At 50.0% G+C, this 27,522-nt stretch overlaps 1 protein-coding gene across 2 annotated transcripts in view; it reads right to left on the bottom strand.

Moving 5' to 3' along the window:
* The window catches only part of Kit (KIT proto-oncogene, receptor tyrosine kinase), a 78,519-nt gene extending 51,589 nt beyond the window's left edge, over positions 1-26,930 (bottom strand). For both annotated transcript variants that reach the window (XM_059276029.1, XM_059276030.1), the window contains exon 1: positions 26,793-26,930. In XM_059276029.1, coding sequence (XP_059132012.1) covers positions 26,793-26,859 — 67 coding nt within the window. In that variant the 5' untranslated portion in view covers positions 26,860-26,930. The remainder of the gene's footprint in view (positions 1-26,792) is intronic.
* Between the last annotated feature and the right edge of the window lie 592 nt (positions 26,931-27,522).

The raw sequence follows: 27,522 nt of genomic DNA, 5'->3' as shown, positions 1-27,522 counted from the left end.
GGGTAGGGAATGAGAAGGCGCCCCATCCAGGAGAAGGGCTGTTAACTGAGAACACCATCTCTAACCACATCACAGTGCGTGTGTTTGCTCACGTTTTATTGAAGGTCAGCTCCAATTTGTGGCGAATAACTTTATTCTTTTATATTGTTGTACATATTACACAATAAAAGATTTTAAAAAAAATCAAATGTACTTGGGGGTAGCATGCACTTTGAAATAGAACAAACTACTTTATGCCCAAACTCCTAGGACTAGCCACCTTTCAAAGTATCTTCCCAGTCAAGTCTGAACACACTCACACAGGCATTACACACGGACACACCATTCCAAGATCCCCAAAGGACTTTCTGGGTAATATTCAACCCAGTCATAGAAAGATAATAGCGGTACTGGCAGAATCATTGTTAAGGTCACACAGGTTTAGACAATACTGTAAATAAACTTTGACATCATCTCCTAGGCCCAGGCCCTGAAAACAACCCCTTTTGTTTAAAGCAAATTTCTGTTTAGCTTTTAGAGGTGGGATATTTAGAGTCTGTACCAAGTCTGTCAGATTTATGAGCCAAATTGATGTTTCAAGCAATAGAAATGCAACCACTTGCAAGTCGGCTTAAACCTCACAAAAACGACAAGGCATCTTGGCAGGATACTTTTAAAAGCAGCTCCTATGTCAAGGTTGGCCTAAAGATGGGCCAGTTTGCAGAGGAGAGCTGAAGGGGGAGAAATTCAACATAATAAAATGGGCACGTCGGTCATTAACGCACCAGGTGTGAGCTGTGTCTCCACAGACCCACAGTGACTCTGTTTAACTAGGGGAATGCTGAGGGCCAAGAACACCCCGCCCACACCCCACCTGGCAGGAGGCAGACTCACAGCCAGAGATCATTACCGTACCACGAAGCTAGTGCTGGCCAAAGGACTGTGCATGGTCGGTGGTTCACCTTAGGAGGGGTCAGAAGCAATCCTCGGTGGAAACCGAGCCTTGGATTTTAGTAGGGTACTGTCCTACAGGGACTCAGCCACCTGACATAGACAACCATTGTTTGTTGAAAATCAAACAGGCTTTGTATTAGATCATTTTGCCCAACTGTGGGCTAACAGTGTTCTTAGTCTCAAACAGGATAGGCTAAGCTAGATGTAGGAGAGGTTGAGCATATTAATCAGGTACATTTGAAACTTCTCACAGTTTTACAAGTGCTGATACTGCTGTAACTTGAGGAATATCTACACTCAGGAGAATTGATCTGAGAAATGGAGTGTCAGCAACAATCAGAAAAGGGGTTCCCAGCGTTCAGAGTTCAAGGTGAAGAAAGCAAATGGCCAGGCTGCGGGTGGGATGAGAGAGGGCAAGAGTGGGCTGGAGTGTGAGCCTCTGGAAGAGGAGAGTTTCAGCTGGAGGTTAGGGCTGGCAAGACCATCCCAGGGCCTGCCTCTCCACAGGAGGGGCAGGGAGGCAAGCCTGGCTGCCACTCCAGGATCAGGACTAGAACAAAGCCAGCTTAGAAACAAGGAAGGGCCTAGCCACCAGCCGGTGAGACATGAGCAGGCCATAGGAGGACAGCCAGGTGAGTGGGTATTTCTGGGTGCTTGAGGGGACTCCAGGCGGGCTGGCCCCGGATGGTGAACAAGACGAGACTCATGTTTTAGGCCTCTGTGATGGGATGATGGTTGTGCCAAGTGATTGGGAAAAAAAAAAAAAAAACAGACTTAAGGACATTTGAACCAGTGTGACGGCCAGGCCCTAGAGATTCGAGCACAGGAGAGGTGAGGGCCGGGGACACACTTATTCTTAGTGTGTCCTACATTCTTAGGCCGGGTCCTACAGAGGAGTCCAAGTGGAGAAATAACAGTGGAGACTGAGGCCTGGCTGATGTACCCAGATTTCATAAAGTAGCCCAGATAGTAACTAGGGGTATCTGTGAAATCACTGGGGTGAGGGGTGGACTACAAAGGCCCTAGCTATCAAGGACAGGACCCAAGGTCACTGAAGGCGGGAAGAGACTGACGATGGGACATTTCGGGTGGATGGTGCACATGGAGGACACACTCCAGGGGCAGCTGGGAGAGAGTGGCTCCCGGGCTGCCGCATGAGGCCCAGTGGTACAGGAGCCCATAACGGCTCAAGGGCGCCAAAGTCAGGGTGCGACACTGTGTCAAGCCTCTCATCGTTTAGACCCAGTCTTTTCAGGAAAATATCTGTGGTACAAAGGAGGTGAGGCTCTCTGCCGGGTCCCACAGAGGAGTCCAGGTGGAGAAATAACAGTGGAGAATGAGGCCTGGCTGCTGTACCCAGATTTTATAAAATAGCGGGGAGCTGGGCCCAGTGGGGACAGCCAACTGTCCCACTTCTTAAGAGGCTGAGATGGGGGAACCCAAGGATCTTGGAAGAAGCATAGTTCCCCAGGGCTAGAAAAGGGGGCCCCCCACAAACAGGAGTGCCCTTGCTCTGAGGAGGTAGGGCTAGGGGGCTGCCTTCTCCACCCTCCCTCCTACCTGCTGGGCTGCAAGGGATTCAGCCAGGTGGGTCCACCTGCAGCTTGGGCCCTTCCTGCCTCGGCTGCTGAGGGAAGGAACTCAGCTTCAGCAGGCCCCCCCCCGCCCCCCCCCCCCCCCCAGTTTCTGCCTTAACCACATGAACAAGCCCAGGGCTGATAAATCGCCTTTCCTGTAAGGTTCATGCAGTCTTGCATCTCTGGTTCTGGGGGATCTGGGGCTTTGTTTTTGTTGTTGTTTCAATCTTTTGAGAGGAAATCTCGCTACGTTGCTCAGGCTGGTCTTGAGCAACAGGGACTGACTACAGGCGGGCACCACTGGGCCGAGCTCCTGGCTATGACATTCCTGATCCCCAGGCAGAGCGACCAACCGCCTACTCTGCTGCTAAGTATTTCTCCACTCAGATTCCTCCGCAGAGCCCTGTGGAGTGCTTCATCCGAGCGGGATGTGCCCCACCCCAAAATCCTAAGCCAGCTATCTGGTGGCAAAGAAGACGCCCTCGGGCTGCCTGTGCCTTCTGAAAAGCAGACCCGAGATCAAAGCGATGTCACATGTTCTGCTGCTACCGAGGGACCGACAAGGACGCCGGGGAGGAGGTTTTTACAATGGTGGCATTCAGCACAGCTTCGCGCTGACTGAAGGACATGGGCAAAAATGTGAACTGTTTGGTCTCGCTGTGATTTAACATTTGTACATTTTAAATAAAACACATAACTGCCTCTGTCTGTTTTCAAGCAACTAGCGAAGGATAAAGGGGAGCGTACCAGGTAGAGAGACATACAGACGTTCTGAACTTTCCTGACCGGAAGTCTCCTCACCTAAGAATTAAAGTTCAAAAGTCTCAGGAGCACTAAGAAAAGTCCAGAGCCTGCTGGGGACACAGCTCGGTGGGTAAAGTCAGTCTAGTTCGCCAAAGGTCCTGGGTTCGACTCCTGAGTACCTCTTATACTGGAGCGGGGCAGACAAGTCTGTAATCCCAGCCCCTCCAAAAGGCTGAGCAGGAGAGTCAGGAGTTCAAGGTCATCCCTGACCTCAACCAGCCCTTGGCCCACCTTGGGCTTGTTGAGAGCGTGTCTCAACACTCCCACCACTACAGAAAACTTAGATCGTTGCTCTTAAGGTGTCTGCCTAAAATTCCAGGGGCTAGCAAGACAGTTGAGCAGGTAAGCAGCTTTGCAGGAAGCCTGGTGAGCTGAATTCAGTCCTGGGATCCACACGATGGAAGGGATCGACTCTGGAAGTTCTCTTCTGACCTCCACACGTGTGTGCTGTGGCGCACACATGCCCTTACACCACACAAACAAAGTAAATAAATAAAAGTTTAAAATAAATATAATTTATATTTTTTTTTGAAAGTCCAGGACCTATAATCAAATACTTAGAACCTAAGGGGTAAAGGTAAAGAACTCTCCTTAAAGACTTAGGGGCTGGACACAGAAGGTCCTCAAATGCCTTGTGGCACAGCTAAAGGCCACAGGTCAGTAATTCCTGGTCCACACCCACACTTCAGCGAAGATTCTTAATTGTTTGTTTTTTTTTTTTTTTTTTTTAGAACTTCTTCCAAATATACAGTTACCAGAAGTACAGGCTTTCCTAGGAAAATATTTCCCTTTAAAATAGTCCCTACTCACTTATCCTAAGAAAAATCCAACTGAGCGTCTGAGGAAGCAGGCCCCCACCCCCACCCCACCCCCATCTCAAAGACTCAAAGAGAGGAAGCTTCCTTAGTCATTATGAACGTGGTCTTTGGGGAGTCAGATAAGCCCCGCGTTTGACAAGGTCGACATGTGTGGCTGTATCACAGAGCGAGGAGGAGGAACTTTCTCACTTCCACTGGGTTTCCCCCCCCCATCCAGCCCAGCTCCTGCTGTAAATATGGAGGTTTCCGTGTTTTGATTTCTGGAAAGCACTCACTGAAATGTGAACCAGATAAGAAGCACTGGGAGCGGTCTCTAATAAACACCCGAAAAAAAGAGACCCAGCCATCTGCTCAGCCAGAGCTGGGGGCGGCGTCCGGGGCTGTCCACTTCTTTCAATATTAACTTCCTTAACTTAAAGAGCAAAGCAGGAGACAGGTCAAGAAGAGAGGCAAGGGTCGGCCACACTCAAGAGCAGGACAGTGGCGGGACAGTGGCGGGACAGTGGGACTCCAAGCCACAGGCAGCCCAGCACAGCCCTGCTGCCGGCGGCCTCCCAAGCTGCACAAACACGCCCGCAGGGATCTATGTAGGCGCTGCCACTGATCCAGGTCAGGAGTGCTTTCTCTGTCTTCACTGTGACAGGAGTGGCCTGTGCACACGGATACAGCACTGCTCGTATCCTCCCGGCATGCTGTGCTCTCTCGGGAGTCTTAGAACCCTGCACAATACCAATTCTGCAGACCCAGGAGGGAAAGTAAAGACGGTGGTCGTGACAAACAAAAACTTTCGCAAATAAAGCTTTAGAGACCCCAGGCTCTAGTTCCAATCCTACAGCATCAAGTACTAATGGTGTCCAAGGAGCCATTAGGTAAGAAATAATTAACATTTTCACACATCCGTGTGTATGTGTGTGCACACATACATATGCACATGCATATGGCAACTGGGGCATTTCAGAAATTTATTAGATAAAATATGCGTACTAATTAATGATGTTTAACCATTTGTAAGCATGAGGTTGAGGGGCATTAAGTGCATTCACATTGCTGGGCAGTTATCTTCGTTCATTTTTATAAATTTTCATCTTCTCAAACAGAAACACTGCCCGCTAACCACTAACTCTCCACTCCTTTCTCCCCCAGCTTCATGAGGCCACTTTCCATCTCCATGAATTTGGCATTCTAGGGACCCTGAGGAAGAGTACTCCTACACTACTTGTCCTTGTGGGACTTGCACGTTTCCCTTGTGGTTGCACTGTGGCGTGTCAGAACTCTATCCCTGTTCAAGGCCGAATAATGTTCCACTGCACGTATGTATGCAAGTGCCACACTTCTTCCTTCCTACTCATCCTGACGTTTGGACGGTTTCCCTGAGGCATTTTCAACTATGATCAACACTTTGGAAACGCCTCTCTGATTTTTCTAGCTTTCGAAAAGATGCTAGGAATTAATTATACTTGACTTAACTAGATGAATATGCTAATTTTCTTCATAATGGGTAAGTCAATACATTTGACTCATAAACGTACTCCGAAATCTACTTTTAAGGGACCTGTCAAATAAGGAAAAGTGCGTCTTCCCTGTTCCTGCACACTGCAGCAAACAGGAAATTTCCCTTCTACTGCTACCATCAAGATGTCATCTCTCCAGAAGCGGGGGACAAAGCGGTAATGTTTTCGACAAGAAATTTTATCTGAGGCAGCCGCTGAAGAAGAGGGCAGAGGCAGTGGTGGTTGCTCTGCCACCAGACTTCAGTTCCTGGAAGGGCAACAGTGTCCTGCGGAGCCGGCTAACAGGCTGGGGCGACTCCCGGGGGAACCCATCGGGTAACCCCTCTCTACTCTTCCTTCCTGTTATCTTGCCAAGGAGGAGAATCTGTTTTGTCGGTGCTAGAGAGATTTCTAGGAAGACAGTGAGCCTGATCAGAACCTACAGAAGTTAAGGGGCTCCCTAAGGAACGGGAAGCCCCCTTCTTGGTCCTTCGCAGAGAGAAGAAAAGCAGCCCTCTAGTCGAGGGCGGAGGGTCAGCCTGGGTGGCCTGCGTGTGCCCGTGAAACCGGCAGATGACACGTTCTTCCCCGGGAAAAAGAAAAGCAAGGATCAGACATTAGCAGTTGTAGCCTGGAGTTCTCTGCACTCATCCTGCGGCTTCTCTGAACGTTTGCAATTATCCCCCTCACCCCACCTAAATAAAGACCGTCCAGGGGCGGGGCGGGGTCCAACTGTGTAACTTTATACAGCACGTTTTAAAGTCTAGACCAGAGGGTCTAAGTGACAGGTGCCGCCCTAAGCTTGGGATGGCAGGTGATACCACAGAAATACAGTGTGACTCAGGGTAGGAGGGTTTTCGAGCCAGACACAGGGATCCCAAGCCAAGGCAACGAAGCTTTGGGGAAGCCCACAGGCCTCTCCCAGCCTCAATGGCGACGTCTGGAAGTCATGCATGGGGCTGTTCAGGATCCTTCCATCATCCCTAAGTCCTTTAAGAACCTATTCTTGATAAAGCTCCCCGCTTTTGCTGCTGGGATCACTAATGTGGCAGCCAGAGGCTAAGGACCTAAGGGACCTGAAGTCTCACAAAAAGCACCAAGAAAACCTGAAAACCCTGAGCCCAGGACAAGCAGGAAGATGGGGAGGGAACGGTGGTTCAGAGTGCACTGAGGTCAGGTGGGTACCTGACGACTACGAAGCCACTAAAACAAAGGACATAGGAACCAAAATCACATGCCTCTGGGGTAACAATGTCCCTAGTCAGCTGTGTATGCTACAGTTATTCTCACACAATTCTTAAAAACTTGAGCTTTCGTTCCTAAATTTACTCAATCAAGCGGAAGTTTACAACAGGTATAAGAAAGTGTGGTGAGGTGACTATGATGTGTAAGTCAGTGGCAGAGGGCTTGGCTAGCACACTACAGGCCCTTGGTTCGATCCTTAGCATTGCAAAAACAGAGTATATAGAAGCCGCAATGTAAAATGTACGCGCATATACACACACTCCAGTCATTTTCAAATAGTCAACAGATTCCTAGTTTCTCTACCCAAAGCAAGGTTCCCACAAGCACATGAGCATTTTTACTCTATAGGTCTTGAAATACCATCTTCAAAAAACAGGCTTAAGGCTACACTGTTTTTGTAAATGACGCGCGTGAATGTTACCGCGACTCTTCACATAAAGACCAATGAAGCTGAGTCTCTTATTTTAGACAAATGCCCCATCTCGAGGTGCTGCTGTTGCTGGGATGTAGCTCACAAGTTTTCACCTTCTAGGAAGGGAACACAAAGCTTTGGCCAGGGCAAAACAAACTAAGGCCAGGAAGTGCATCTTTCTTCTTCTCATTTTTATGTGTTTATGTGTGTGTGTGCCTGTCTGTCTGTGTATAGTTTGTGTGTGTGTGTGTGTATCTGTCTGTCTCTGGTGTATGTGTGTATCTGTGTGTGCCTGTCTGTCTGTGTATAGTTTGTGTGTGTGTGTATCTGTCTGTCTCTGGTGTATCTGTGTGTGTGTGTGTGTGTGTGTGTCTGTGTGTGTCTGTGTGTCTGTGTGTCTGTGTCTGTGTGCAGGCACCCTCAGAAGCCAGAAGAGGGCATTGGATCCCCTGAAGCTAAGGTGGTTGTACCAGAGCTGGTTGCTGGGATCCAGCTGATTCCTCTGGGAAAGCATTAAGTACTTTTAACCATTAAGCCATCTCTCCAGCCCCTGCATGTCTCTTCTATCACTGTGTGGGAAGAACAGGACACCCCAACACCCCACTTCTGTGCACAAAGGAGGAAGCGGTGCTCAGAAGCCCTGGGAGAGACAAGACAGCACTCATTTCTATGAAAACTTGCCCCACACCTTTTCCGGTGCAGACTGCTGGCCTCTGACCCTGTTATCATGACTGCTTCTTAAAGCTCTGGTGTTGGTGGAACTGCAGGTGTGTCCAGGTACGGCTGTCCCTTAGGCTGTAACTAACTCCCTGCCTCTGTGCTTTTAGCTGCACAAGAGGAACATGTAGTAGTGGCCAGCACACACTGGGCAAACACCAGCACACCTCTAACTTATTCCAGTGGCTTGTTCAGTGGGATTTCGGGGGGGGGGGGGTAGGGGATGACAGTATTGTTGGAGACAGGGTTCCTCTGTGTAACAGCCCTGGCTGACCTGGCTGACCTGGAACTCGCTCTGTCATCCTCAAGAGTAGCCTCTCCCTGGAAGACTAACACTCCAGAATCTGCTCTCTTGGGTATTCCATGGCCAGCCAGAACCAAGGTTAAAACCAAAGGAAAAAAATGCTACTGCAATGGGACCAGCTGCCAGTTAAGCTAGACCAGCTTTCCTAAGAAACTCAGCAAAATCAGATGGTTATCGCACAGCCTTAAATTCAGGTGTCCTTGAAATAACTATGAAGACTGTACTCCATTCCTATCATTCCATCCTGCAAAAATACCACACTGAAGTCTTGCTACGGGCTAGGCCCGTGGAACAACAGTGCCCAAGCCCTCTCCGCCCCCGCCAGTGCAGGTTACACTGAGCTCCTGGTTGGGCAATAGACGGATAATTACACATTTGTATAATTACTCTGCGATAAAGTGTGAAGAATCGTGCAGCACAAGTGAGCTAGCTGGCCTGACCCACCCTAGCGGTAGAAGAGCAAGGGGAGATGCACAGGATGGAAACTGGGGTACACCAGGAGGCCAGGGAGAAGCCCTGTGCCCTCTGTGCCCCAGGCCGTGAGCAGAGGGCAGGAAGCCGCATACCTTAGAGGAAGCCAAGGGACCTCTGAGTGTAAAGCAGGAGGCAGGTATGGCGGTATAGAACCAGGCTACCCAAGAGGATGTCTGTAGTCCCCCATGTATGTATGTGAGCAGTTCTGGGGGTGGGGGAGGGGGGGAGATCTCCGAAAGCTTGTAATCAAGGCAGGTGTCAATCTTATTTATCCTCTGAAAATATCACCGATAAAAAGGTCTTGGCTTCTCCGGCACCGCACATGCATGCTTCTGGAACCTGTGCACACACAGTGCTCAGTGCTGCAGTTTTCTGTCTTCCTGTCTGGACTAACTGAAACTCCTATCTTTCTTAGGCTGACAGAAGAAGAACTGAGAATCGCACCCCGTCTGAACTTCAAGGGACTCAAGAGGCCCGGAGCTTCGTGCTGCGTGCTGCGTGCTGCGATGAAGCCCAGCCATCCTGACACCCGTCGTCAGCGGTTCCCAGCCTTCAGCCTGCAACAGCTTCCCCCATGGCCTTGTTGAAGGGCCTGGGGAGCCATGCTCTCACATTTCCAATGCAGCAGCTCTGGGGGCGGGGGATGCTGGCATCTTTACCTGGTGCCAAGGGGCTACTGATGTGGCCGGTCCTGGCGGCAGCTGGAGAACTGGTAGCCCCCCTGCCCTACACAGTAGTCAAGACAGCTAGCAGAAGAAGCAACCCAGACTCGGGACATTAGCGTAGCAAGAAACTGTACCAGGATCTCTATCGTGGAGCTCAAGTCAAACCTGCAGAAACAGATTTTCTTGAGTGAGCGAATCTGCCTGGCTTTTACACCTAGAAATCGGCCTCGCACTGGGTCCCCCTGACAAGCCTTGGCAGCCAGTCGTGCACAGATTTCTCAAATCCCCAAGCTTTCAAGTGGGAAATGTTGCAGAATGCACCAGTCACAGCTACAGGACTCCAGAACAGTGCCACTGGTGACGAAGACAACTTCTGCAGCGCATCAGACCTCAATCTGGCTCAGTGAGTCAGAGGGCCTGGCACTCAATCCTTCCACGCCCCACCCCCCCACCCCCACCTCCCCGCCCCGGGGACCTCCGAGCCCATTCTCTTGCATCAAGGAGGAGAGGGGGTCCCTTACACAGACCATGCTCTTGAACAGGACCATTACCTCTTGCAAATAGGAACGATTGCTACCTGCTGGAGAAGCAGAACCTGAGTTGCCTGCCGCTTTTCTCAGAGAGACCCTGGCCGCCATGTGGAACTCATCTCTTTTCAGAGCCCCATCGTGCTGGTCTATAACACCGGGGCCTGAACTCTCCTCAGAGGCCTTGCCAAGCGGTTGTCTGTCTGTCCGTAGCATTGCTAACCTTTCTAATAAACTTCTTGCCCACAACAATCTGTCTCTGTCCATTCAGAACTCTACTCTACCCGACACCTCTCATCACCTAGCAAGCGTTTCTTGGTTAGGCAGATACCCGTTACTGCTTTCCTCCATTGCTAATCAGATAACTGTCCTGCAACAGTTAATTCTACAGCCAGTCTACATTCAAATACACAAAATAGAAAATAATTAGACCCAAACAATTGCATTGGTTTAAAAGCACACTAATGGACAAAATTGGTGTATTCAAATTTGATTCAACATTCATCAGGGAAGCTTGCCGGTCAATTTGCTTAATGAGTGTTCACTTTTCTCTTAAATTTTCTGGGGTGACATTCTCTCGGAGCAACGCATTAAAGCCTGCTTCCCTTCTGGAAGGGATCCTTAATGGGTGGGTCCCTTGTGTAAAATGATCTCAGCGCCTGCAGGAAACAAGAGTAAATGACTGAAACTGGTCCTACTGTTTTCCAGAATCAAGGAAAACAACAATAAACAACAACAAAACCTTCCAGTATGTCCACTGAGAAAGTTTCATTTCCTACACTGCTTCGGACTATGGCCGTCTACAGACTGCGGGTTGGGAAGAGAGGCCCAGTTCTGAAACAGCAAGCTTTTGTTTGTTTGAGACATAGTCTCTCTATTCAGTCCTGCCACTCCCTGTGTAGACCAGGCTGGCCTCCAACTCACAGAGATCCTCCTGACTCTGCCTCTCAAGTGCTGGGGTTAAAGGCATGCAGGGGTGCATGCACCAATCCCCCGATGCCTGGCTAGTTACCTGTTCATATGATGATTGAAATCAATTGACAATTAGGAGAAACTCACGTTGGAGGGAGAAAATTTGGTGATTTTTTTTAAAATATAAATTAATATTTCAAGCCCTGGCAACAATTTTTTTTCAAATGACTATAATTAGAAATACACAAATATTTTCCGGGGGGGGGGGGGGGGGGGGAGGAAAATGCACCCAATTAGGTAGCAGTGATAGCTGTATTCGATGGCATTAAAAGTATAGATGTGGCATTAATGCTTTCAAGACTATAAAATGACTCTGTCTCCTTCAGAGCTCCCAGACAGACCAACAAACAGCACAGCGTGTCAGTTCTTACAAATGTTCCTCAAAGACAACAGCTCCGTAATGAGCTTCCTGGTCCTTGATGGGTTCCCCTGCCATGTTTTGTCGTAAACAATGAGCTTAGACAGCTGATGTCAGGAGGCCAGGAAGTATTTGTTCCACACTAATCTGTGTTCAGATAGTTTAACAAACGCAACTCTTGTCTCCACGACAAATGTTTTTAAATTGTACTTTAAAAAGGAGATTGTGTTTTCAAAGGCATCAGCCAGTCTTTTAATGTTTCACTTCGGTCCAGGCCTGGCAAATCCATAAATTAACAAGCCGTAGGGTAAAAGGGGGCCCCAGAGTCGGCTTCAGGGGTGGTAACCACAAAACTGGGTAGAGAGCAGAAGCCAAGACTTCAGATGACATCATAGCCCTGCGTGACCCGGGGGGCAGGGCACCCAGAGTGTGACATCACAGCCCTTTGTGATCTGGTGTGTGGTGCCCAGAGTATGACATCATAGCCCTGCGTGACCCAGTGGGCAGGGCACCCAGAGTGTGACATCACAGCCCTGTGTGATTTGGTGTGTGGTACTCAGAGTATGATATCACAGCCCTGAATGACCTGGTGGGCAGGGCATCCAGAGTGTGACATCACAGCCCTGTGTGATCTGGTGTATGGTGCCCAGAGTGTGCAGAGTGGGGACGAACTACCAGCAGCAAACGTAGCTCACCACACAGCTCATTCTGAGAAGACACAGTGAGCGCAGGGAGAAGACTGGGAAGCCATGTCCAATGCGCCGGGGTATTCCGGAGGGAGGGAGGTTCCATCCCTACGAACTAACCACCCCAGATGAAGCCCAACAAGAGAGGCCGTGGTGGGGATGGGATCTAACAGAAGAGGGGCAAGAAATAGAAAGAGAGGCCTGGACAGAGCGGCTGGGGACAGGCACGGAGGGCAGTAAGGTTACCGTTGAGTGACAAGAGTGGATAGCTGGGCCCGCAATACTTAGGACACAGTACTGGCCTGCTCGTTTCAAAGAGCGGGGAGAGAAAAACTGAAAAGCAGAATAACATCTCTAGTATAGAAAATAAAGTCTTTCAGCTGGCGGCACACCCCTGTAATCCCAGTATACAGGAGGTGAGGGGAGAAGAATCGAGAGTTCAAAGCCAGCCACAACTAAATAGTGGGTTTGAGGCCAGCCAGGGATACGTAAGGCCCTATCTTTAAAACACACACACACACACACACACACACACACACACACACACACACACACACACACGGAAGACTGGCATAGTGGAGCAGGGTTTTAATCCTAGCACTCAGGAGGTAAGGAAAGCCAGATCTTGTCCTGTGACTGATACAGCTTGAACTTTACCCATGTGACCGAGGCTCGGAAGCAAGCTGACTATTGCATGTGACTCTGGTCTGCCTCATTTCATATCAGCTCCACACTCCCAGGTCCCACCACCTCTAGAGAAGTAACAGTTGCCATCCAGCACACACCTGTAATCCCAGCCTAAGGGGGGATGGAAGGAGACAGGATCACTGAGGCTTACTGCAGTCCAGCTGAGAAAACCCAAGCTATGCATTCAGGGAGAGACCCTGCCTCAAAGGAATAAACTGGTGGAGAACAATAGAGAACACCCGGTGCCCTCTTCTGATCTCACTCACAAGCATACATGTGCATGTGCACACATGTAGGTGTGCACATACTCACAGACACACACATGCAAATAATTTTAAAACTTGGAAGGTTATTGAGAAAAATGAAAATTTAAAAAGTGGACATGAAAGAACGAAAAAAATCAGAAATAAAATACAAAACACAAGAACAAATAAAAGTGAATGTGTCACAGAGTACAGTGTGGCCCTTCCTGTAATCCCAGAATTTGAAGTCATCCTGGACTATACAGAAAGACCCTGGGGTGTTTTGTTTTGTTTTGTTGGTGGTGGTGGCAGCAATATAGTAGTGGCAGGGGCTGTGTGTGTGTGTGTGTGTGTGTGTGTGTGTGGTATGTGTGTGTGTGTTGTGTGTATGGTATATGTATGTGGCAGTGTGTGTGTGTGTGTGTGTGTGTGTGTGTGTGTGTGTGACAGGGTATGTGTGTATATGTACGGTGTGTGTGTGGCAAGATGTGTGTGTCTGTGTGTGTGTGTGGTATGTGTGTGTGGTAGGGTATGTGTGTATATGTGTGGTGTGTGTGTAGCAAGGTATGTGTGTGTGTCTGTGTGTGTGGCAGGGTATGTGTGTATATGTGTGGTGTGTGTGTGTGGCAGGTTGTGTTTGTGTGTGTGTGGCAGGTTGTGTGTGTGGGTGGGGGGTGTATGTGTGTATATGTGCGATGTGTGTGACAAGGTGTGTTTGTCTGTATGTGTGTGTGTGTTTTAAATACTGAGGAAGCAGCAGGAGCAGGGTGGCAGGGTACCTCAAACAAACTGGATGATTTGAATCTAAACAAATTATAAAGGAACTAAAAGAATTTCCAAGAAAATAGTAGGTCTGGAAGACAGACAAAGAAGATCCAACATATACATGCTGGAGGCTCTGAAGCCAATGGAGAATAGAACAAATAGAAACCTCTGATCTTCAACAACTCTCCAGTGAGGGAAAAGGAAAGCCTCGCTTGGGATTCTTCGTCAAGGCAGCAATCACATCTCGGGATAGGCCACCACTCAGAACTACTGGGCTGCAAAGGGTAAAAGAAATCATTCCCGTGGGTGTCTAGGTAAAGGTGTGGCCAAGTCACAGGCAAGATTCGTGCACCTGACTTTGACAGCACTTTGTGGCCAAAAAAGACAATACAGCAAAAACACTGAGCAAAGACGGGATGGTCAAGGCTTCCTATCAGACATCTGACCTTCAGAATAAAGACTGCAGGCAAGCTGCCATGAACACATCACTGGGATGGCTGCCGGGGCAGCCCTTCAGAAAGAGGAGCCCAACAGAACATCTCCACCAGCACCAGGTGCACACTGGCCCCTGCAGAACCAAAAGTAAGAGATGGTGGAGAAGAGGTGAGTCCTTGTCACTGACAGAGTTGATTGGAAAACGGAAGAGGGCAAGTTCTGCAAACGGGTATTAGCTGAGGGCAAAACGGGTACTTACTCCTTCAAATCCCCGGCTCCTGGCACAAAAGGAAAGGCGAGCAGACTAGTTGCTAATTTAAATGTCACTCATGGTAGGAAACGAATAGAAAACAGCTCCCAGAAAAAGCAGACAAGAGGGCTACCTAAGGTATCTGTCTAAAGGTACCTATTAGAAGAACATTATTGTCATCGAAAACACTAACACACTATCTATCCAGCATTCTCTTTAAAAACAAAATCTGATCATGCTCGAACCACTCAATCAACAATTTGCGGAAATGCAGGGACTGAAACACGCTAATTGTTGCAGGAATGCAATCAGCATAATTCCCACTGACAGACGGTGACAGGGCAAACATACAACCCCTTCGGCAGGCGCCCGCAAGGCTAAACCCTACCAAGAAGCAATGGCGCGAACCTCCCAACCGAGGCTGGCGCTTCAATTCAGTCAAACATTCACAAACTTGTTTATATTTTTAATCTTACTTATTTCCAACCGGACAAAGGTGGGTACTGAATACTCCACAGCAGGGTAGAGATATGGCTTGTGTTCCAGTCTGAATAAAGTGTCCCTCCCCCGTGTCTTGAAGGCTTGGGGCGGGGGCGGGCAGTGCAATGATCAGAAATGGCACTGTTACTGTTCAGAAGAGAGAATCGGGGTTTTAGAGCTACATACTGAGAATGTTTATAGATGAAATCGTGCTTCATAGGAATGAGCAGGTGAGCTGGGAGGGGGCAAAGGCCCAAGACTGGTCTTGTGGATCCGAGAGCTCACTGCTCCATGTCGTCCTTGAGATGTCCCTTTGATAAAAAACATGTTAGCCAGGTATGGTGACACACGCCTGTCATCCCAACATTTGAGAGGTGAGGGCAGGAAGATGAGGAGTTTGAGGTATCCTTGGCTACCTACTGAGTTTGAAGCCAGCCTGAGTTACATAAAACAACGTCTTAAAACGCCAGCAACAATGCAACCATGAAGATAATGTCTGCTCCTCCGTGTTGAAAGAAAAATGGCTACCAAAAGGTTTTCAAACAGGCCAGGGAACAGTACAAATCGGAGGTTGACTCCCTGCTGCTTTTTTAAAATGTCTTTGCTCTCTCCCAGTCAAGAGACAATAAATTTAAACATGGTTATACTGGCTAGTTTTTATTATCCGCTTGCCACAACCTCGGGTGGTCACCTGGGGAGAGGAAACCTAGACAGAGGAATTGTCTTGTGGATGTGTCTATAAGGCTTTTCTTGATTGGCAATTGATGTGGAAGGCCCAGGAACTGTGAGTGGTGCCATTCCTAGGCAGGTGGGTCTGAGCTGTAAGGAAAGCCGGCTGAGCAAGCCAGGAAGCAGCATCCCTCCATGGTCTCTGCTTCGGTTCCTGTCTCCAGGTTCCTGCCTTGACTTCCCTGGGATGATGGACTGTTAACCTGTCCCTTTCCTCCCCAAGTTTACCACAAGAGAAAGCGAGAACAAAGGTCAGGTTAAACACAAGGCCTGGAAATCTCACCCCAAACAGTAGTCTAACCCACGATGATTACGCTGGATCCAAAGGAACAAGCGTTTCGAACAACTGATGTTGTGAACCAGTGAAAACCCACACATGCATGTCCGAAGCCAGTGACTTTTATCAACACTGCTGGATGCCACAGGCCAAGCACCCCAGGCTTCCTCCCTAAAACCTCCAACTAGGTCGGTCAACTCAGGGGTGTCCTTCCCAGTTCCAGCAGAGGGGTGGAGGGGGTGGGGGGTGGGGGGGCATTATCTGTCCCTAGATCCCTCCGCGAGGACCACATATCCACCATCCAAGGGCAGACAGAGAAGAGCTGCTAGTCCTCATTTCCCAGTCTCGATTCTCCGTTCACTGAGTCCCATTTCTAAAACTGAAGAGCTAGCTCGGAGACGATCACTTTCTGGATGTCGGAAAGGCCACTCACTCTAAAGGCTAGGACGCAAAAAATCAACAAGCAATCACACTCTGTTCCCTCCTGCGTCATCTCCCTGCAGGTAACTGCACCCAGACCAGACACAGCCACAAGAGTGGAACTTCAGGGCTATCATGGCTAAGCCGCACATCGTCCAAGTACAGTCTTATAGGTTTTAATATGGTTACGCCAAAGTTCTTCAATAAAAAGATGAAAGAAAGGATTTTTAACTGTGGTACAGAACCAGTCCCTCCAGCCTCTGAGAGCTCCAAAGAGCAGTGTGTTTAGACCCGAAACACCTCCCTCGGCTGTGAAAGAACACTCTGGTATGTTCTCAACAAAGGGTTCCAAACCTTCAGACTGGCAAGGTACCCTGGCACAGTGAAGATGCCCCCAAATCCTGAAGCTGAGGGCTGACCCAGTGTTTCAGTTCGGATTTGGTCCCCGTCAAATGAGCGCCAGCTGAATTAAGAACCGTGATCCACCGGGACCACAGCCCACGGTCAGTCCTTCCTGGGAAGGCAATGGCCCCCAATCACCCAAAACATCCCACTGACCTGGTCCCTATCCTGTCCTCTCCCCATCATCCTCTTTTTCCTGCCCTCCCGGTTACCTTCTCTGACCTTTCTCTGTTTATCCCTTCATTGGCCAGAAGCCGCTGGTCATTAAGTCTAAAAATCAATGGATTTTTGTAAAACAGGCCTTCAAATTTCTTTCTCTACTCTCTTTCCTTCTCTGCTTTTCTGGGCTCTGGAGAAGAAAAGAATTCACTAGAACATAAGCCCCAGGTCAAGGATGTTCACTGCTACACCACCACCCGACACTTAATAGCTCCTCATACAGGCTCAGTTAAGCACAGTCCAACAGAGAGACCCCGCTCCCACCAGGCATCCCATGTCAGGAGGGGCCCCTCGCCCACGGGCACCTCACTCGACCAGCCCCTTCAGGAGACAGTGGTTCTAAACTGGATGATCATTTGAAATAATGTCCCTTAAAAATGCTGAAATGTAAATTAGGCAACACATTCGGATCTGAAGAAAAAAACTCACAACCCTTTCTACATATGCTAGCTTATTTTAAAACTGGGACGGGGATTGGGGGGGGGGGGTCCTCTCCTATCAAAATGGTGCTTTCTGGGTCTGGTTCAGCTGAAAACGCACCTACTATTTCCCTGCAAAAAACATACATATGAAAAGAAAATAAATACAAGAATGTTCAAGGACAAATTTGTTACTAGCTACTCTAAGGCCTTCACATTAAGAAAAACAAAGCTGGCTGGTTGGTGCATGCCTGCAATCCCAGCCCTTGGGAGGGTGAGGCAGGAAGATCAGGAGTTTGAGGTCCACCTGGGCAGCACAGTAAGTACCAGGCTAGCCTGAGCTCCACAGTGAGATCTTGTGGATCCAAACAATGAAGGCAGTCTACACCGGGACAATTAGGATGCAAGTGGAAATGCATTTAAAATATTCTACGACCTAAGGATCACCTTAAAAATCCCTGTCTAGTTTCTCTGCTTTGAAAATACAGCTCTGCTCCCTTTTTAAGCATACACTGGCCTTGTAAAATGACAGCCAATGCCACCACCCTGAACACTTCTAATATCTCCAGGACATTTTCCCCCCTGAATCTGATACAGGCATTGGATTCCATTTTGTGAGTACTTCCTCCCCAAAGAGACATCGTCCCTGCCAAATCCACTGTGACCACCGTTCCTTTGTTCTCAACACAGAGAAATCGCTTAAGAGTAGACTATTATTTTCAAATTCCTGGTAGTTTCAGAACATCAGGGAGTCCCCCCTTCCTAAGCCTTTGAAACACCCCAAGTCACTTGAGACAGGCTGAATATTTTGCCTCACACCGGCAAAGGAGGTGAGTTTCTCCCCTTCTCATTTTTCTACTTATCTTTTCCCCACTAGGTCAAGGACCTACGCCTTCCCTTAGGTGACAGTACTCCGCCCACCACAAACAGCCACCTGCTCTTTGTCAGGTCCCAAGGAAACTCTGATTTCCCGAGCTCCATAAGCACAGTCCATAATATCCAGAAATGAGTTCGTTCTTGACTATATGGGCTACCTGATGCTCTTTCAATATTGTTTCTATACTGGGGCCCACCAGTAGATCTAAGAGCCTTTAAGGCAGCAGTGGCCACAGAATCTGGAAAGAACCTGTGGGTCCCAGCCCAAGCAGAGACCTCACCGAGGTCTTGCTCATCCCTGGTTTTGCTAGATCAAGAGAATTTACATAAAAGGGGGGAGGGGGGCTTTGGAAGCCTGTTGAATATCCTACTTCTCATTTCACTAAAGATTTAAATTGTCAACGAGTGAAGAATGGGAAGTCATCTCTTGCCACTTGAAAGATGTTCAGATATTTGGAATCATGGCTGGGAGTGGCTTGCGGAGGGTGTCAGGGAGGGAAAAGGAGTAGTGTAATTAGCCTTGGACTTCAAAACAACTCGGTTCATACCTGAACTGGATTTGCATGATGCACACACAGACATAATCACACGCCAAAGTGAGATGCATGCTTTTCCATTTTTTAAAGCTATTTCTCTGAATAGGCAATTACTTGACCAGATTTCATTTACAAAAATCTCATCACATATGGCACTGTGGGAAACGCTTCAATTTCTGAAGAATTCTGAAGAATCCAGGTGCCCTAAAGATTAGCCCATATCACCTTGTACTCCGCTCTCCAGAGCCTCTTTCTATGGGAGCCTTTGGGCTCACTCAATGCTTCACTTTTGCTCTTCAGACCCTGACTGAATCACAGCCCACTCTTCAAGATTTATTTCTGGTCCCCAAAATGCCTTTGAACCCACCATTCTACTCAAGGAGTGATGCCTCGTCCTCCAACCCCATTGTAAGGCACATGACCAGACTGTCAACTAAATCTCACCACACATGACATTCCTGTGGGTCTGCTAGCGCTGACCTTCCTATAGATTCCAGCTCCTGGAGCCAGGAATCCCACCTTACACATCATCCTCTCTCTTTTTTATTCTTTTTTCCTTTTTGTTTTTGTTTTTGTTTTTCAAGACAAGGTTTCTGTGTGTAGCTTTGCTCCTTTCGTGGATCTCGCTCTGTAGACCAACCAGGCTGGCCTCGAACTCACAGAGATCCGCCTGCCTCTGCCTCCTGAGTGCTGGGATTAAAGGCGTGCAGCACCAATGCCCGGCTCACACCATCCTCTCTTACATGACATTACTGACCGACAGAAGCTGGTGAGCCACCCTGCGGTTTCTACCACCTTCCTCCAGATCCCTGGTTGGTCTGATGTGTGCCTTTGAACCACGACTGTGAAATGCCCAAAGGGAATGGGCAGATGGGAAGGAAGAGTGGTGGGTGAGCCACAGAAGGAGCAATCCACCCTGAGTACTCAAGGAGAAAGGAGGGGCGGTGTTGCATCCTTCATCTCCGCTGAGCATTTTGCATCCCAGTTAAGCTTTCTACCTAGCCACAGGGCAGGGTGGTCCCAGGGCACATGGGACCCCACAGCACACCAACCACCTTTAGGTGAGGATGGATCTCTCTAGGCCTCAGACTTCCTCAGTTCTCTTATCTCGGCACTCCATTCACTGCACAGCACAATTTGCTCTGTGGTTAGATGACCTACCCCAACAGATCAATAACCTATTTTTAGGCTGTGGCTTCCTCACCGGCTGTTTTCCATAGAGCGCCCAAACCTATGAGGCCACACGGCACATATGAGAAATACTCCACTCGGCCAGTTATTTTCTCATTTCCAAATAACATCACAAGGGCTGCTGACCATAAAAGGGACATCAAGCCAACTGACTTAGGCGGGATGGGACCATATCAAAATGGCACTTGGCTTTTCTCATATCTCCTGCAGAGATCCATTAACCAGCTGTGGCAGTCTTTTTCAGCCCACAATTAAAGAATTTAAAAAAAAACAAAAATCCCAGGTTCCTTCCAGGGCACTACATGCCCACTGGCAACCTGCCCATTCCTGTCACAGACTACAAATACTTGAAGAGACTGACAGTCACTCAGCCTCCCTCACCTTATCGTCTCCAGGTCTAATAAATCCAATTTCTTTAAGTTGCTTTCAAAGTCCTTGTTTCCCCAAAGTGCTCATCAGCTCTGTGTCTGCGCCTCCACCCCAAAACATCCATTTTATTCCCCTTTCCACCGGACAGTTCCTTTCACGGCATCTTTCTCTTCATCGTATGGCTGGTGCACACTTAACACAGAATCCTTTATAATCCCCCAAATCCTTTCATAATGGTGTTGAGCCAGAGTTTGAGACTTTGGGGTTTCATTTTATTTCTTACATGGACCTGACCCGAAAAAAGAACTTCATTGATACAGAGCTTCGTGTCTGTAAAATTGAGTTTCCGGTAAATGCAACCCAGAGGTGATGAATGAACAGGCCGGACACCATGCTCATTCCCACCAAGAGCCCACTCCCAGCCTGTCCTGTGAATCCCACACCCACCAATACTCCCAGGCCCTACACCAGCAGAACTCCAACTCTCCTTTCCAAGGCTTTATGCCTGGCAGGTGGTGCCAACTGCATGCCATCTTTATCCACCTTGGTCTCTTGGGCACTCTCCCTTGTCTCCAGAATATACCTAGCCTGTAGGGCTTCCCACCCCTTTGACCAATACTACTGAAGAGCCTAAATGAATTGTCCTTCTCTATACCTCTCCACTAACGCAGGGCTCTCATTCTAAGGTGAGACACCCTTGCCCATCAGTGGTGACTGGAGAAACAACATGCAAAGTATACATACAATAGGACAAATACTAGCCAGCCCTAAAAGGGGGAAATCCTGCCAGGTATGGTGGCACCAGACAGGCAAGGTGATCAAGAGTTAAGAAGTCAGTTTGGTCTACATGGCAAGATCTGTCTCAAACATGATGTCAAGCAAACATGAAATTCTGGCCTTACACAACACGGAAGACCCCTGGGGACATTCTGGTAAGTAAAATAAGCCAACCAGAAGGCGGCAGACATTGTGGGGTCTACTCACAGCAGACACAGAGAACAGTCCAGAGGCAGTAACAGCCAGGGGATGGGGTGGGGAGGAGTTCTCTAATGGGTACAGGGTTTCAGTTTTGCAAGATGAAGTGATAAGGCTGGTTTCGTAACAATGTGAATGTACTTAATACCCTTGAACTGTGCATTCCAAAGTGGTAAAGCGGTCAGTTTTAGGATATACAATTTTACTTTAAAAATAAATGAAGACTCTCCCTTCTTCTTGACTGCCTAGAGTAAGGCTATGCCACGTCTGGGGGCAGGAGGGGACACTGGTTTCCGTGCTGTGCTTAACGGAACAGAAGGTAAAGCAGGTGGCCCTGGACTGGTGACCTTGTTCCCTGTCATGTCCACCTTGGCCTGGCCTTCAAGGCCTTCTTCACAATCTGGACCAAGCTCAACAATAAATACACTCCCTCCTCCCTTCCCTCCCTCCCTCCCTCCCTCCCTCCCTCCCTCCCTCCGTCCGTCCTTCCCCCTCCCTCCCCTCTTCCTTGAGACTTATCTAATATTTCTACCTTCGTATCCTCCACTTCCTTACCCTCAGCCATCTGACCAAAGATTGCATGGGCCTCAAGTAAGATCTGAACGTCCTGCTTCACGTTCCTCTTGATTCTCCTAACTAACACAACTACAGATATTCTGCACCCCTTCTGTGGGGTTCAATCTTATCTCAAAGTAAGATCTCAGTGGACACCCACAGTCCCCCATCTCTGCTAACACCCTCCCGATGAGACTTGAGGTGCCTCTCTTTGAAAACCCCCAGTTTGACTCTGAGCACGTCCCCCCCCCCCCCCAGCTCCTATCTGCTGTCCCTGTGAGGACACAGGGAGGGATTGATAAACTTCGTTCAACTGATCCAGCGTTCGCCAGCCTTGCCTGTGCTCAAAGCGTGGTCCGGCCATTAAAGCAGTGCTTTCCAGGCTGCTGTGGGTCGGAACCCAGCCAAGGGCAGGTTTACAAGACCCCGTTACCCCGCCACCCATCCAGAGGGTACTCCGGGGAAGTTAGTCCAGGAAAGCCCCTCCAGAAAGCTCCTATGGTCCTGTGTCTGCAAAGCCCCTTTGAGTAGAGAAAGGGGCTCCTGAGACCAGAGGAGGGGCTTATTCACCTGGATCCTCGCTCCCTAAACTTTTATCCCCAACTCTGTATGCCCTTTGGCGGGGAAGTCAGGTGAAATCAACTACAGAGCCAGGAAAAGCAGTACATATCACCACTGGCAGCAAAGCCTAGTCATTCAATAAATGAACTTCATCTTAATCAAAAAAGGTAATCTGTGCAATCTGGTTTTATACCAGTCGCATTTTTTCCCCCTAAGAGACTAAGTTGAAAGGGGGGCTGTAAAATCCCAGCACAGAGGAGACCACCCACTTCCTGAGAGCGGCCCCATGCTTAGCGCACCATGTACAGAACCTCCTGCACTCAATCCCCCAGCCTCTGCATCTTGACCCCGTTACCCCTCCCACACACAGAGGGTAAGCATCTGGTACCTGATCTCACGGTGGCGGGTGAGTGAGTGGCAGAATGAGTTGTCAGTTCCAGACACCAAGCTCTGAACTCTGATGCCATCCGCCCTAAATAATAACTGAACTTAAACGTTACATTCTGTCAAGGTGTCTCTCGCGGCAAAAATGGAAGCCGAACCATAAGATGGATGGGAAATAATCAGGCTGGAGCATTTTAGTTGGAACCATCTTCCATGTTTCCTAGAAGCATCCAGTCAGCCAAACAAGCATGCCCACGAGCTGGCTACTGGCTTAAAACTACTCATTTATTGGAGACTGAAGTCCAAAGACGAACCACACACACCCACCCATGCCCCCATAACGGCAGCAATCCGAGCCAGGAGGCCAGGCTTGCACCCAGGTCTCTCCTACTTTCAGCAAGATCCATGCTGGATTTGTCCTTGATTCAAACACTTCCCTACCACTGACTCCCTTCCAAGCTCCGCTCACCCCAGAGCTGAAACCGCGAAAATAGCGACGGGAGCTGCTGAGGCTGCATATGAAATTTTGCATATTTGGATCCCTACAAATGTCTTTTAATCCCACTTTTGGAAAAGTTACCACACATGACTACAGCACTTCCCACACCCCCGCCCGCCCACTTTTGAACCTAATTCATTCTGGAGAAATGAGACCGTGGCCCCCTGCTTCCGTGGGGTAACCCCACACCTAGATCCAGCTAAGAATGCTGCTCTGGACACCGGGGCTGGTTTGCCTCATTTCCTTGTGTCCTTTAATCGGCTGGAGGAAATGAGTCAAAACCCTAGGAGTAGCTTCTAAGGGCCGTCAACAACAGTGGCAAAATCCATCACCAAAACAACATCTGCAACCTCGGTGCAGGACAAGGGAAGCCCACAGAACACTTGGCACATTTCTGATGAGAATTTCTTCTGGGAGTGCGGTAAATGGTCACTGTATTTCACCGTGCTCGGCCAGAGTAAACAACCTCTGAGATCCGCCAGTTACCAGGGACAAATACCTAACGCTCATAATCATCTTCATTTGAAGGGGGGCCGGGAATGGTTTTCAACTTCATTTTAGAGATAACTTATCTTCCTTTCTGAGGAAGCCTGACTGGACGGATCCAGCTAACCGCCCCTCAAACCCTCATATGATAGGCTCAAATGCCCCTGCCCAAGCTATACAGCAGTGAATCCTCCTGGTGGATTAACTCACTTAAAATTGAAAAAAAAAAAACTAACCCAAATGTTCTAAGGCAGGTAGACTGAAGCCCATTTACCCAAATCAGCAGTCCTGTAGCCTCAGAACCTCAGAACAGGGCTGGGCTTATAGTAAGCACTCATTAAATATTTTTGTATGTGTCTTACTTTACAACAGATTCTGGCAAGTTGTATAAATGGATACACAGTGGGCATATGGAGCTGAGCTCAGGCTCCTTCACCGATTATTTTGGGCAAGTGACTTGTTCTCCAATAGGAAAATACTAGAGGCTGGCTGTAGTGGTCCAACCTCCTGGGCCCCCTGAGTAGTGAAAGGCAGGGGAAAGCCCTCAGTTCGGGGCTTGGCAGACATTTGCTCATTATAAAGCCCCACGGATGCACAAAGCACATCCATGATATGGTATTTAAGGCACACTAGAAAGCGTGTTGCAAAAGCAAGGCATGCATGATTTAAAACGTCACAAGAAAAAAGAATGTGTGGATGGGTGGGGGAAGTGAAATTATCTGGGATCTCTTTAGTACAGAACTATCAGATTATTTCCAGTAGGATCATAAGCCAGAATGCCAGGTGCATGAATGACTAGGGTCTTGCACCTGCAGGAACAGGGGGAAAATCTGATTCACTGTTTGGGGACCATCCTGTTGAGCTGTGGATGCTGTGAATGCCCCGGGAAGGAGGAGGGGTTACTACAGAGCAGGCACTTGCTAGCCCTCCAAAAGGAGATCACAACATAAACAAAAACACACAACCACTTCCTGCTAAGCCAGGAGCAGAACAGACACACACACACACACACACACACACACACACACACACACACACACACCCCAAGAGACCCTTAAACAAGAAAGCAGCTTTCTGGAATTCTGAAACACGCCCCCCCCCCATCCTTCATGATGCAATGTCTTCTAGTACCTTCAGAAAAACTGAAGCCCCCCACACACACACACACACTCCAAATTTAAACGACCTGCCCAAGGGCACATAACCAAGGAGGCTGTAGGTCTGAAAGGGGGGCCTGAAACTGGAGGGGCAGAGCAAAGGTTTGTCATTACAACACTCTGCCTGCCAGGCAGGAAACAGACCTTCCAATTCCCTTTGCCAAAAAGTTATTGGTCAGAGCACACTCATCAGGAGGAAGATGCAAACCATTGATTCGTTTCAGTTTTTTAATGAGGAACTATGATCTTTCTGGTGTTCCACCTTGGTCTAAAGCAGAACAAGGTGGAAAATATAAAAAATCGTTGGAGTCAGTTTCAGCTAAGCGGTCAAATACGCCTAGGAATCTGGACACTCATTTGTGATCCCTGGTGACCCCTCCTCCGGCACAAGGGTCCAGATGCAAGGCCTTCCCCACAGGAAAGCCCTCCCTGTCCTTTCAAAAAAGCATCAGGGGCGAGTGGGATCTGGAAAATGCAACCAGCGGTGGGCTCCAAACAGGTCACAGCGTTGCTGGCCGTTGGACGCTTCATTCCAGAGAGCAGATTCTCTCTAGCCTACAGCATCAGGGTAACCTTAAAGGGTTTCTGGGTTTTGTTTTGGAAACGACCCGGGAGAGACCAAGGATTCAGGGACTAGCCAGGCGACCCGCACAGGCGGCGCACCAGCGACACCTGGCAGAAAGGGGCAGGGCTAAGGAGCACCAGGAGCCTGCAGATCCTCTTCCACCTTGAGACCCAAGTTCCCGTGCAGAGGCACCACGGTTTCCCTAACAGCTTGAAGAAACAAATGGGATTTGCAGGAAGTTCACCCCTTCTTCCCCTACCCCACCCCAGGCGGCCAGAGGGTGGCTATCACGTGGGAGGGGGTGTCTAGATCTCGGGATTCCCAAAGAAAGCGGCCACCTGCGATTACAAGTCTCATACACTGAGACCCGGGGTTTCCAAAGCTAGGACGGGCTGGCTCGTCTCTCATACTGCGCGCACGAGGTGGCAAGGAACAGCTGCGTCCCCGCACGAGGTCCCTGCTTCCCAGGAGCTGGCGGCCAACGTAGGCTGCAGCAGCTCCCCGGCGCGTGGCAGCAATGAACACCGAGCGACTGCAGAGAGGGGCGAGCCTTTAGCACGAGATTTACAAAAGGAAAAAGTCTGCAACCTAGCGGCTGCTCGCCACACGCCTGGCTCAAGTTGTCCCCGTAGCCGCCACCTACAGGCTCGCGGGGTCCTGCCCCAGAGCCGCACGCCGCGTGCTCCCCGTGCAAAAAAAAAAAAAAGGGGGGGGGGGGAGGGGGGAGCATAAGCAAGCCCGAGATTCGTCTCCGCGGGTGGCGCCGCGCACGACCAGAGCAACTGCGGCTGGATCCCCAGCCCTGTGCACAAAGAGCGCCCGCGGAGGGGAAGCAGCGTCCGCAGAGCAGAGAAAAGGCTCTCCAACTTTGCCCGGCGCGCGTCCGGGGACCCGTGGGCTGGTCCTCGCGGGTGCCGGTCACCCACACGCAACTTTTAACAAAAGGAAGCCGCGGCCGCGCCTCGCACGGAAAGGGGACGCTCTCGGTGCGAAGCCCGAGGCCGCCGCCACTGCCACCCGGGCTCAGCCGGCACAAAAGCATCGCCAAACTCGCCCGCAGCCTGCAGCCCCGCGGCCCCGGCTCCCGGAAGACTCCCGGCTCCGGGTCTCCACCGCCCGCCGCTGCCGCCGGCTCCTGGCGCAGGTGAGCGAGGCGGGCCAACAGAGTCCCGCCGCCGCCCGCCACCTTCGCACTGACGGTAACGCACAAGCTGAGGAAAAGCCAACAGCCACCACTCTGGACGCAGCCCGGCTGGTGGCACCCCTCCCGGACCCAGGACTGCGCCCACCGGGTGGAGGGTGCCCTCCTCTTGTCTGCCGCGCTCTCCCACCTGTCTGGCCCCGGAGCAGGACAAACAGGACGCAGAGCAGATCCCAGGCGCCGCGAGCGCCTCTCATCGCGGTGGCTGCGCTAGACTCTAAGCTCCTCTCTCGGCTACAGCTCTCGCCCAAGTGCACCGAGCGCGGCAAAGCCGAGCCCCCAGAGCCACTAGCGGCGCGCGACAGCCCCTCCTCCAGCCCTCCCCCAGCGCGCGGCCACGCCCCTCCCTCCTCCCTCCCGGGTCGCACTCCCTCCCGCTGCTTGGTGCCCGGGACTCTCGGGATATGCTGATCCCGGGGGCGCCGTGCCCTCCGAGACCTGGAGCACCCCTAGGCCCTCCATCCTGGGTCCTCTTCCTCCCGGCCCTCTTCCCAACAGAGGTGGTCCTCCAGCCCCAGGCGACTCGCTGGCCACGCAGGTGCTGCCCGCGTTTTGTGAAGCCTGCCTGGCGCCACGAGCGCATTAAGCACCGGCCAGCCACCTGGCAGGTGCTCCCTAGACAATAAAGGACAACCCCAGGGGTCCCCCCCACCGCCATCCCCCAGCACGCTCTGGCTCGGGAAGGCTCGACTCGGCTGGCCGTGGAACTGATAGGAGTCGGGATTGATGGGCGAAAGGATTAGGAAATTGAGTCCCCAACATGGTTCTCCGTTCCTGCTAGTAGAGGGGGACCAATTGTGGCGCCCCGCACCGCGGTGAAAAGGCTGAGTCCACGTTTAAGTAATTTTTCTTGCTCAGTT

The sequence above is a fragment of the Peromyscus eremicus genome, chromosome 10 (genome assembly GCF_949786415.1).
Source record: "Peromyscus eremicus chromosome 10, PerEre_H2_v1, whole genome shotgun sequence".
Classification (NCBI taxonomy): Eukaryota; Metazoa; Chordata; class Mammalia; order Rodentia; family Cricetidae; genus Peromyscus; species Peromyscus eremicus.
The sequence above is the reverse complement of the archived record's forward strand: the minus strand, read 5'-3'. Positions and strand labels throughout refer to the sequence as shown.